General features: G+C 48.2%; 1 protein-coding gene across 12 annotated transcripts in view; it reads right to left on the minus strand.

The window, feature by feature from the left end:
• The window catches only part of Prr5l (proline rich 5 like), a 190,133-nt gene that overhangs the window by 12,086 nt on the left and 165,115 nt on the right, over positions 1 to 12,932 (minus strand). For all 12 annotated transcript variants that reach the window (XM_052726439.1, XM_052726431.1, XM_052726430.1 and 9 more), the window contains 2 exons: positions 7,312 to 7,452; positions 1,312 to 1,438 (listed from right to left, as the gene is read on the minus strand). In XM_052726439.1, the coding sequence (XP_052582399.1) occupies positions 1,312 to 1,438; positions 7,312 to 7,452 (268 nt within the window). The remainder of the gene's footprint in view (positions 1 to 1,311; positions 1,439 to 7,311; positions 7,453 to 12,932) is intronic.

The raw sequence follows: 12,932 nt of genomic DNA on the forward strand, positions 1-12,932 counted from the left end.
TTTGTTTGTTTGTTTGTTTGTTTTTTTAATTTTTTTTTTTTTTTTTTGGTTTTTCGAGACAGGGTTTCTCTGAGTAGCTTTGCGCCTTTCCTGGGACTCACTTGGTAGCCCAGGCTGGCCTCGAACTCACAGAGATCCGCCTGGCTCTGCCTCCCGAGTGCTGGGATTAAAGGCGTGCGCCACCACCGCCCGGCTAAGACCATGGTTTTATTGGGAACTATTCTACAGTAGATGGTACTACATCATCAGCCATTTCTTCTGAGACCATCAAGACTGTGCTCTCACTGGGAGAAGGACCAGATTTGACTCCCCTCTAGATACTTTAAAGAGACTAGGACAGAACCTGGTACTGTAGTAGCTTTATGGTCACCAAAAGGGGGGCCCTAGGAGAATTTATCCCCAAATCCAGGAACCCCATCCCTTGTAGTGAAAGACCTTGCAGTACCTATGGAAACAGAGTGAGGACAGCAGATGAAAGATCTGGCTGTGAGAGTGACATGGTAGCTTCACATGCTGAGCTGCTGTCAAGGGAAGAAATATAATGGGTGGGTGTCCACTCATATGAGTGAAGAGTGTTGTATTGGCTAGTTTTATGTCAATTTGACACAAGCTAAAGTCATCTGAGAAGAGGCAACCTCAAATAAGAAAATGACTCCTTAAGATCTGGCTGTAGGCAAGCCTGTATGGTATTTACTTAACTAGTGATTGCTGGAGGGAAGGCCCAGCTCATTGTGGGTGGTGTCATCCCTAGGCTGGTGGTGGTCCTGGGTTCTATAAGAAGGAAGGCTGAGCAAGCCTCGGGGAGCACGCCAATAAAAAGCACCCCTTTATAGTCTCTACATCAGCTTCTGCCTCCGGGTTCCTGTCCTGCCTGAGTTCCTGCCCTCACTGCTTTGAATGATGAACTGTTCCGTGGAATGGTGGGTGAAATAAACCCTTTCCTGCCCAAGTTGCTTTTGTTCATGGTGTTTGATGACAACAATAGTAACCCAGACTAAGGCTGGCATATTTTTAAAAAAGAAATACAGTTTCTGGTATTGGATACAAGAAAATTAATGTCCAGGCACATTCAAAGATCAAAGGTATGGATAAGACAGGTAACCACTACAGGGGCCGGGATCAGTCTCTGAGAAAGACTGGTAGAGGGGCAGGGTTGCTGCCACATGGCCTAGGAACATCTGTAATTAACAAACCAAGATTTGCACTGGCCTTCACTGGCACAAAGCGCTAGGCAGACAATCGGTGCTCAGTACCATGTAGTGGGTATTATTATCCCCAAGCCTCTAGACTTTAGAGCTACGTTTTTCTTACCCAGTGAGTACGTGGGGCCTGTGCAGCTGCGGTCCCCACTGATGCCAAGGAAGGGAGACACCACCTGCTTCACCAGCTCCTCCAGCTGCAGATAGCCCTCACTTGGGCCTGTGGGCTCATGAACACTCTACAAACAAACACCCAAGACAGATAAAGGTTAGTCAGAAGTGTCGCAGCTGTGGACACCTGTCAGCGCCTGCCAGTGGCCCTCCTCCGAGTACAAGGCAGTGTTGGTCACAGTTAGGCTCCTGGTGGTTAGAATGAAGGAAACCGGCCAGAAGCGCTGGTCGTCTGTCCCAAGTCAATGGATGAGAATGAAGGAGCACAGGAAATGGAGACGAGGAATAGGAGCGGGGGGGGGGGGGAGGATGAATGCAAGACTTGGAGCTGGGTGCCTCTCCCAGGTCCACAGGCCATGGGGACGCAGCTTGCACTGACCCTTTCAGAGGCAGCAGTCCCCAATCCTCAGCCCCTCTGCCAGGCTGCCTAGCAAAACACAAATGACAGCTTTTCCTGACCCAGGACAAAATGGAGATGCAGGGCCCTGAGGTGAAAAATCAATAAGGATGCTGAGTGGAAGATGAGAGATTAATTAAACCAGAAACGAAGAGGCAAGTGGATCTCTGAGTCCAAGGCCAGCCTGATCTACAGAGCAAGTTCTAGGACAGCCAGAGCTACTGCATGGAGAAACCCTGTCTCAAAAAACAAACCAGAACCTGGGCCTTCTAAGAACAATATCTGGGTTCTCCCAGGACAGTGTATGTAGCGTAGTCCTAACTCTGGCTCTAAAGGGGCAGGTGGCAAGGCCCAACAATTATGCCACCCACAGAGGAGTGGAGAGCTTTCCCACAGCACACAGGCACTTCACAAAAGCACTGTATGTGAGCCGGGCGGTGGTAGCACATGCCTTTAATCCCAGCAGAACCAGGCACATCTCTGTGAGTTTGAGGCCAGCCTGATCTACAGAGTGAGATCCAGGGCAGCCACCAAAGCTACACAAAGAAACCCTGTCTCGAACAATCCTTCCAATGACCAGAAATAAAGACCAGGAGGAGGCTTAAGAAACTTGCCTAGTATAACACAGCCAACAAATGATAAGAATAAAGAACAATAACAACAAAAAAAGCCCCCTAGACTGGAACCCAAGCTACCGGGCTCTGAGCCCATGTGACTGTCACTTGTTACCAGGTTAGAAAATGGAGGAAGAGCACTGAAAAGTCCAGGACAGGACAGAGGAAGAGTGGTTCTCAGTCTGATTTCAGCAGTCCAGCAGGGCCGGAGCCCTCACACTAAGCCTTGGGTAAAAGCAAACCAAAATAAACGCATGGCAGCCAAAACGGGAAAGGGGCTGGCAAAAACCTGCTTCCTAGAAAACCAGCAGTTAGAGCTGGAGAGATGGCTCAGTGGTTAAGAGCACTGGCTGCTCTTCCAGAGGACCCGGGTTCAATGCCCAGCAACCACATGGTGGCTCACAACCATCATATAGTGGGATCTGATGCCCTCTTCAGGCAAAACTTCAATAGGGCACTCATATACATAAAATAAGTAAGAAAAGATGTGTGTATTCTGGATATTATTGCATATCAGTGGAATAATACAGTATGTAGCCTTTAAAAAAAAGAAAAACCAAATAAATAATAATAACAATAAATAAAGTAACAGTTACACTTAAAAAAAAAAACCAGCATGCTCCTTGTGAACTGTTTCTCACTGGAAAGGGTGTGAAAATGTGCTCTCCTGATGAGGGGTGGCAAAGACCACCAGGAAAGGGACAAGGGCCTAAGGAGGCTCCAGGGGTCTCTATAGCCAGAAAGATTATCTCCTCAAATTCTCCAAAACAGACCCTGAATGGTTTTCCTTAAAAACAACACAAAGCTCACCATGGCCCCCAAGTTGTCTGTGGAGTGAAGCAGGCTGGGCCTGCTCCTGCAGATTAGGGATTGAATGGATGAGATGTGGTTCCTAGGAAACAGGCTCTCCCTTGGTCCTCCTCAGCTATATCAAATGAGATGCAGATGCTTGGGTGTTGGGTGGTTTAAGGAAACAAAAAACCTAAGAAGAAGCTACAGGTGTATGCAGAGTTTGCAGTCTGGGACTAGAAAGGGAGGGAAGAGACAAATGCAGAGTAAGTGACTATTCACTGGGATGAACTTGACTGTGGCCGTGGGAATAGGCATGGCGAATCGCCACACACTGCTCTCCACTCCCCTTGAGCTCAAGCATGAGAATGCTTAGCGTTGGAAATGAAAAGGATAAGAAAATAAGCTGCTTTACTTAGGAAGGCCTGCCCAAACCAGAGGGGGGTACTCAAGGCAGTAGGAAAAAAGGGGGGCAGGAATCAAACCAGACCTCAGGGCAGAGCATTCCAAGCCATAAACCACCTTTATTAGGTCTCAAAGTCTAATAAAGGCTTTCTTCTTCTTTTATTTTTATTCTCTTGCTAGTCCTCATCAACTTCTTCTCTAGCTTTTCCCCCAGAAGAGAAATGACAGGAAACAGAAGTGGCAAAAGGCAGGAGGCAAATGGATGATAACCCAGCTTGGAGCTGGGTAGCTCTCCCAAGGACACGGCCCGTGAGGGCATCCTCAGCCTTCTGCCCCACCGCTAGCCCACTTAGCAAAACACAGCCCATAAATGACAACTTTTCACGGCCCAGTATGAAACAAGATGCTGAGCCCTACAGTCAAAAATTATTAAGAATGTTGAGTGGGAGATGGGAGACTATTAACTAGCTACAGGGCCCTCCAAGTACAATGTCACACATCTTGCCTCTTGGGGAGGGCCCCATACTGACAGAAGGCCTCCCTCATCATCTGGGGGGGGACCCCTTGAGAACAGGAGCTCTCTACCTATAGCAGGAGATGCCTTTGTATCTTCCTATAAGGGAGGGATTGGCTCAAGAATGTTTGGAAGGCTGGTGGAAAGAGAGAGCGGAAGTCTGAGAAAGGCTCTTTTTCTTTGTATCAGAGTCAGGTTATTTTGGGAAAATCATTCCCAGGTCTCATGTCCTGTGGAGAGTAAGGGCCTAGAAAAGAACAGACAATTGACAGTACATTCCCTGTAGCAGGCGTGGCTCCAGAGTGGATTCCCTGAACATTCTATTCTGACTCCCAAGCTGCTGCCCCTCAGGCCCCAGAAAATAGATTTGGACCGAGGAAAGACCTACATTGACTGCTGTCATCCCCCTGCCTCAGGTCTGTGAGATCCAAGGGAGGAAGGGTCCAGGAGATCTAGTCCCGGGAGGTGCAGAGGGAAAAGATGCCAAGTGCCCCACCCTGGAGTGTGACCATCTTACAAGTTCTTAGGGTGTTTCCAGTACCTAGGAGCAGACAGGAAGGAAGGCTAAGAGGACAGAGCGAGTGAATGAGGAATGGCTGACTGGTCCAGCTCCCAGGGGTCAGTCTGTACTCCTGTTAGTTAGCTAACGTCTCTGATCGTCCACCACCTTGACGAGGGAAAACCAAGGAGACCCACAGCAGAGACTGTTTCCTTGCCCAATTTTCCAGAACTTCAATATAGCCATGGAGCTTCTCTAGCTTCACTCTTTTATAAGAAGAAGCCACCATGGTCCTCAAAGGCCATGGACTTGGGTCCTCTTCAGTAAAATCTTACTAGTTGGCTCCATCCCTTTCTGAACACCTACTTTTATGATCAAGACTGGGCTGCGTGCTGAGGGTACAAGCGTGAGGAAGAAGCTTAAGATTTTGCTTTGACTGTTCCAGACAACAGTGTTTAGAGCAGAGAGAAAGTGAGTACCAAGATCCCAGCCCCGCAGGGACCAAGAAAGCCAGAGCACCAGGTAAGCCAGCTTCCAATACCTGATGGAAAGGTGGAAGGGGCTGAAGGTCCAGGGACCATCTTGAGCAGATTTCCTAAGATCAGACGGAAAAAGTTGCAGGTACACAGCATGGTGGGTAAGTTGGACAGGGCAGAGTAGGGAACTTCTGGGGCATCTTCAGGGGCTTTAAGGGGTGGTGACATGTGTCATCAGGTTGTTCTACACAGGACCCAGAACCTCAAAAGGCTTTCATGAATAAAAACAGGTCCTCCTGCAAGTGGGGAAAAATCCTCAGAGGGCAACCACATCCACAAACAGAAAGGGATGTGTAGTAGTTAACATCACTGTCAGAATGGAAACCCCCACCCCTGGGGAGCATGCCTGCCTGTCCGTGAGGGCTTATCTAGGTTAGGTTATAGAGGTGGGAAGACCCACCCTACACATGGATAGCACCATTCCCTGGACTGGAGTCTCAGGCTGCATGGAAAGAGGAACCCAGCTGAGTACCAACATCCATCCCTCTCTGTTTGCTGATACAGATACAAGATACGGTGTGGACAGCTGCCGCACCTTCCTGTTGCCATGGCTTCTGTGCGGTGATGACTGGAAACCTAAATGACCCTTCCTCTTTTAAGTTGTTTTTCTCAGGTATTTTGTCACAGCAAAAGGGGAAGTAACTAACGCTGGATGCCTCCCTGAAGGGTTATACACAAAAACAGAAAGTGGAGCCCGACTTCCTAACCCCACTCCCAGAATCCTCAGGGGCTCCTTTTCTACACTCCATATGTGGGAGCTAAGCTCTGTGTTCAGTACTTCAGATGCAAGCTGCAGACACTTTTCCATGCCTATCCCTTTCTTCCCTCCTACAAAAAGGCCGGACCTAGACTGACAGCCACCGTCATCTCTAAGATGACCCTTCCTCTTTTCTAATTACAGGAAAGGGGAATATGCAGAAAGACGGCCCCAAGATAACCAAAAGCACAGTAGCTGGGGGAGGTGGGGCTGGTGGCATTCCTCCAGTCATCAAGAGCCTGGTGGAGACTGGAACCTGAGAACTGCACAGCCATCCATGGGGAATGTGGGCTCCCCAGGGCAGGTGGGTTCTACCTGACCTCACTCAATGTCACAGCTGATTGGGCAAAAGGGATCCCCAAACCCAACATGCACCGATCAGATCCGTTGCCCCAAGAAGGGAGCAGAATGTTCTGAGTATTAGAATCTTAGCACTTCTTCCCAGCTGAGGGATTTCACTCAAGTGCAGAAGTGTCCTGTTACTGTTTCCTCATCTGGAGCATGGGAATAACAACAACGCTGACCTCATAAAATGGTTGTTTGGATTGTTTAAGAAAACAGTACATTTATAGTCCTGGTGCCTGCACCTGGCCAACAACCAGAGCCTGGGAAGTGTTAGCTCATCTTCCTGTTGCAGATTTAGGATCGGGATGAGAAGACAGCCTGGAGCCATCTGGGTAGTGTCTCGCTGGAAACAAACACCATGGCGCGTCACATGTAATCGGATCCAAATAATTCCACCAACATCGAAAGACCAAGTCTAGCAGCAACCAGGCAAGGCCACAAGAGACAGCATCACAAAAAATAAGGAAGAACCATCCAAAAAGAGACCAGAAAGTGACCAGAGCTGGTGGCTCTGAGACCTGATATGGTCTTGCTTTGCCATGATACCCATCTAGGAGTTCTAGGTCTATCTTGACTACTATGGTAGATACTTTGTTATTATTTGCACTCCTTGGCTTCTAGACATGGTTGAAGAGTACAGAAGGATGTCTACTCCTCACTAGCTGGCACCACAATGAAAGCCTACTTGTGTGCTCAAAACTCTGGGCTGGGTGGGTGCTGAGGTCAGAAGCATGAGGGAAATGTTTAGGATATGCCTTGACTGTCCCAGACCACAGAGCATTCAGAACAGAGGGAATGCAAGCACCCAAATCCCACCCTCACAGGGACTGAGAAGGCCACAGCACCCAGTAAATCAGGTTCCAGGTCTTCCCCCACTTATTCCAATGCCAGCACTGAGTACAGCACTGGGGGCCTGATGGGTGTACAGCAAATACATGAGCCAGTGAACCAAGAAACACATACGGACAAGAAGGACGCACAGCTCAGCTACCCGGCTCTGTTGTTAGACCTCCTCCCCACCTCCATCAGGGCTGGATTATTTCACTCCTGGCTGGCATGAGGAGCAGGCCTCCCCCAGCGCTCACCTGCAGAATGAGCAGCATTTGTATAACGGATGAGGGCAGCTTGGACTGTGCCAACAGCAGCAAGTCACCCAGCTTCACCTTCAGCAGGACCAGGTCCCGGAAGCCCAGCAGGGAGATCTGGCGGATGGTCAGCTCCTGTCCCTAGGGAAGAAGACAGGTGATGTGGTGAGAGGTGAGTGCTTGCTGGATCCCCACCAGCCTCAAGTAGCTCAGGGGAAGTGTTTGCACACAGGATGGACTGGACAGGCATGTGCAAAGCCTGTGGGCTGTCCCAGAAGACCCAGGTCGTGTTTCCTCTGGCATTAAGACAAGGTATGGATCAGCGTGTTTTTGATAACCCAACGATGATACAAGACACATATTATAGGGGCCATGCTGTCAGGAGACTCCAGTGGTTGGCAAGGGGAGAGAGGGGGGAAGGAGGAAGAAAGAGACAGAACAGATTACGACTCTCCCCCGCCCCCCCACTTCAAGGCTGCTTTCTCAATTTCATCTGCTAAATATGTAAGTGCTCATCACAGGTCAGGCAACATCAGCCCTTACGTGGTTACATAAGATGTGAGACTCTTACATAATCACAAGTAACTAAGGGAAAGTGATTTGCAAGTAGAAAAAGTGTCACTACTTCAGCTATTGGAGTAATAGGCAGGAGATTAAAAATACCAAGAGTCACGAGGGTTTGCATTTGCCGGACTCTGTGTGCTAGGCAGGACCCTAAGCACTTAGATGTAAACAGTGCATGTCATCTCCACCTCTGTGGTTTGTGTGTGTCCTTCTCAAACTCATCTGCTGGAACCCTGGGACTTGGAGAGGCGTTTTTACATTTTTGAAGATTTATTTGCATGTATGTGTCGCGGGGAGGGATAAACTTGACAAACCCCCACTGTCCTGATTATGACTCTTCCCTGTGCCTATGATGGCACTTCAAAGTGAGATCAGCACAGGAACCGGCAGACAGGACAAACCAGCGGCTCTCTCCACACAGGTGGGCATCCTCCAATCAGCTGAGGCCTCTTCAGAGCTTGCTGTATGCTGTCTGTCTGTGGAGCCGGGGCCTGGACTCTCCTTAGAGGCCCCGCCACGCTGTTCTCTGTCTGTCCATGGTATTAGTAACCTTCTAGTAATCTGACTCCAGCAATCCTCAATGGTCCCCTCAAAGTCATCTGAGATGTTGCAATGTATACCTCAAGTTTTTTTTTTCTTTCTATAGCATTAAAATGATTACAAATTATAAATGAAAGGTTCTTTTACTTGGTCTTTGTTAGGTCTCAGGCAGTACATATGTCTAGAAATGACATTCTTGGCTTAGCTCAAGCTGGACTAGAGGATTTCTGACTGTTAGATAAAACCCAGCATTCCCTAGCAACTTGTGGAATGGGTTTCCACCCATCAAAAGGAGTCATTTCCCTAGCCTCTGGCAGAGGGGACATATGGCTCTCCACTGACATATACCAGAAGTGGTTCCATATCAAAGCCCATGCAGGCCTCCAGGCTCCTTCAGTCCTTATTCACAAGTACTTGTTATACATCTCAAGGCCCCCACACTAGAGTTCTGGCCCTTCTCACTCCCCTAACTCCTCCTGCACTGTGCTAGCTCCCAGGCTATTCCAGATCCCTTTATAATGGCAAGGTGTTTCCTTGTTGCAATCGCCCTTTCTCTGCTGTTCTCTTCCCCACTCCCCCCCCCTCCCCACTTCCCTAGCTCATGTCCAGTCCGCTGATTCTTTTTCTCTCGGCTCTGGACTCTTCCAGATGCCTCTGGATGTTCTCTCTCTCTTATCCACAATAAAAACCTTCCCCCTAACCACAGAGTAGACATCTCGGTGGTTTCTTTACTGCGTCCCTCACATACATACACTCTTATTCTTTCACTACCTAAAAAGTTGAGAAGCTGGGATTACCCACGCTTGGTAGCTAGATGGCTAGGACGCATGACCCAACACTAGCCTTCATTACTCTGTTTATGCCAGGCTAGTTGATGACAGAGGATGCTGGGGGAGGATGGGAGCTGTTCAACTTTCGTTCACGCACCCTCTGTGGTATCTGTAGTAGAACTGCTTGATATAAGTAAGTCATGCAAGACAGAGAAAGGGAAAAAGGCAGGCAAGGGCAAGTACACTTTTAGAAACTAGTCTGAATGTCAGTCTGGAGGAAAGAGGAGACAGCAAGGAACAGGAAGGCAAGTCCAGAACTCCCCTCCCCGACCAGCAACTGCAGAACTACTCTGCATAACTGGAAGCCCCTCAAGGCCTCCCAGGCACTGGGGCCTTCCACTTGCCAGCCATAGGGATGACTCCTGGTACTTTGTCATTTTGTTTTGGATTTCACTTTTAAATCATTAGGTAACAGATATTTCTAGGCTATGATTCAGTTAGGACAGGGTTCGGGCAAGCAGAAGTCACCTTCCGTATATCTATACAAGAAACCACCCTTCAAAGGCTTGTATTTATCTTCTGGATTTTTCTACAAAGTTTTTACCTCTATAAAATTACACACATAACCTTTAAACACACATAGAGACCGCAGTTTGCATGCCTTTACTTAGCTTAGTTTAACTTGGACATCTTTGCATATCAGCTCACCTTGCTTTTCCCTTGCCCCATATTACCTTAAGGCCACACAGTATTCTAGTGAGTGAGTATACTCTAACTGCCATTTCTTCAACTAAAACGCCTTTTATACTACAACAATGCTGTAGTAAACATGTTTATCCATGATTCTCTGGACACTTTGGTTAGTGTATCCGGATTGCTACCACTCTTTCAAAGAAACAGACACTATCAAAACCACCTTTAAAAAGGGATGGGGAGATGGTGCGTTAAAGTGAGTGCTGAACAAGCCTGAAGACCTGAGTTTTAGCCCCCAAAACCCACATTCAAAAGACCAGAGGCAGTCTGTAATCTCGAAACCAGATAGGCAGAGCCAAGCAGATTCCTAGGACTTCCGGGTCAGATAGTCTAGTCAAATCAGTGAAATAACAAGCTTGGGAAGACCCTGTCTCAAAAAGGGAAGGGCACCTGACATTGGCCTCTGGCCTCTACATATATGTTCACACATGTACATGTGTGCAGGTGCGCATGCGCGCGCGCGCGCGCGCTGCGCGCGCGCACACACACACACACCTGGGCACACACATGTTTTCTGGATACTGCCACATTAGCCTCTCAAAAGAATGAGCCGACTCACGCTCCCAGTGAGTATCTGAGAGCACTTTTTCTCACACAATGGAGGGGATGGAGATGACTGTTGAAGTGGACAAATGGTGGGCATTCAAAGAGCAACCCATTCCAAACCCACCGGCTTGGCCAGGCCAGAGAAAAACAGATCCCGACAATTAGGGCAGCCTCTCTTACTGAACCACTTTCAATCCAGGCTGCAATGGAGAGCTTTACATCTATGGCCCCAGCAGCCACAAAGGCTTTTCCACAGGCAAAATCTGTCTTCTCGGACTGTCAGGAAATGCACTGGAAGGGAGACATGAGGTGCCCAGTTTACTCCAATAGACACAAGTCAATCGCTGCTTCCTGGGACTTCCATTCACAGCCATTAACCAGGGCCCTGGGGTGTCCTCAGACTGATACGGCAGAGAAAGGACACCTACTCATTCAAAAGCAAAAGCAAGTCTATCTTTGTCCTTGAAATAGAAAATCACCTCCATGGTATCCAATGTACAGGCCACCCACTTTGGATGCCTTCTACCTTGGTGCACATGTGTTATAGGCCCTCCTCACCCCCTTTGCTTTGAATCTATGCCTCTCCCACTCAGTCTCAGCTAGCAAATAAAATGTGTCTGCACAGGCAGATGCCATTCAAGGTCAGCAGGGGAAGAAAGTGGCCAGGGCGTGAGGGCCACTTAGTTACTGGGGGTGAGAAAAGTGAAATGAGCAATATTTCATATTGTCAGATCTGACTGCTTTTTAAGAGACTCAAAACAGAACCATCCTAGGTCTGGAGGACTGTGCTCCTGCCTGGCTCTGAGCCCCTCCATGCCCATCCTGACCCATTCTATAGCCATCACCACGTCCTAGCAGTTGCTACACAAAGGACCCTCATTTGCACATCCCTTTCCTTTTGGTTATAAACAGATCAAACACAAGATACCGGTTAAATTCTGTTTTCATATACACGTGTGTCAGAATCCATTCTTTGACATTTATATAAAATTCAAAGTTAAGGCAACACCTTGTATTTTTATTTGCTACATCGGCGAACCCTACCCTCAGGTCTCTCTCTGAGGACCTGCTGCTCGCTAAGGGGCGACGGCTGCAAGGGAAAGGGTATCTGTGGGGGCAGAAGCTGCAGGGTCTCCAGCCCCACTGGTCCAGACTGAGGCTGATGAGAGGAATGGGCTACAGGCTACTACATGCACTGTGTTGCAGGAGCCGTGAGAGGCAAGTCTGCAATGGGAAGTGACATCACTAAACAACATTTTAAAATACTGGGTATGGAGCACAAGGCATCCCATACTCCTTTAAAACACCGTGAGTGCAAGCAATCTCCTGGGGCCTTCGCTGTGGAATGAGGAAATTCCAACCATTGCTGGTGGCTCAGTTTCCAGTCTGCTTATTACACTCACCCTTCAACAAAGCCAGACCAGCCAAAAAAAAAAAAAAAAAAAAAAAAAAAAAAAGCCTTAACCCCAGGGTGGGGAGAGGAATGTGAGCAAGCTGCAGGTATGTGAGAGCAATTTGGGAGAGGAATAGCTCACCAATTAAACTAGACTGCCTGGACGGCAGGGTTCAGAGACCTGCCTGTCTCCTGCAACCACTGAGGTTAGGATGTGTGGCTCTACTGACTTTTATTTTATTTATTTATTTATTTATTTATTTATTTATTTATTTATTTAGGTTTTTTGAGACAGGGTTTCCCTGTGTAGCTTTGCGCCTTTCCTGGAACTCATTCTGTATCCCAGGCTGGCCTTGAACTCACAGAGATAAGCCTGCCTCTGCCTCCCAAGTGCTGGGATTAAAGGCATGCACCACCACTGCCCGGCTCCACTGACTTTTAAATGGATGGTGAATATCTGAATTCAGAGCCTCATGCTTGCCATGGCAAGCTGTTCACTGTCGAATAGCCTTCCCTAACTCCTACACTCTAGAAAGACACTTATTATCATTATTACTTTAAATTATATGTATAGGCTTGTGTCTCTGTGGGGGCTTATGCTTATGAGTACAGGGACCCATGGAGTTCAGAAGAGGGCATTGGCTCCCCTGAAACTGGAGTTACAGGCAGTTGTGAGCCATTCTACATGAGTGTTGGGAATTGCACCCAGGGCCTCTAAAAACCATTACAAATTCTTAACTGCTGTATTATCTCTCCAGCCCTAAATCCCAATCCCACGCTTTTCAGGGACTGAATGGTGCTGTGTATAAAGTTAAATACCCCCGAACTAACACTGCAGAACTCCAGCCTGCCCATTCCCCACTCCTCACCCAGCACGGTTAGATCATGCAGGTCTTCGGTGAGAGTCCATCACAGACAGCAAGGAACGGTATCCTTCCCCATGACTTCCAGACAACAGTAACTTGCTTAAAATGTGTTTCAAGGAGACCGGGGTGGAGGTGGGAGTGGGGGTGGGCAGCAGAGTATAAGGGGGTGAATATGATAAAAGTGCATTA

This window comes from Peromyscus californicus, unplaced genomic scaffold (genome assembly GCF_007827085.1).
Source record: "Peromyscus californicus insignis strain IS unplaced genomic scaffold, ASM782708v3 Scaffold_7__1_contigs__length_154581171, whole genome shotgun sequence".
Taxonomy (NCBI): domain Eukaryota; kingdom Metazoa; phylum Chordata; class Mammalia; order Rodentia; family Cricetidae; genus Peromyscus; species Peromyscus californicus.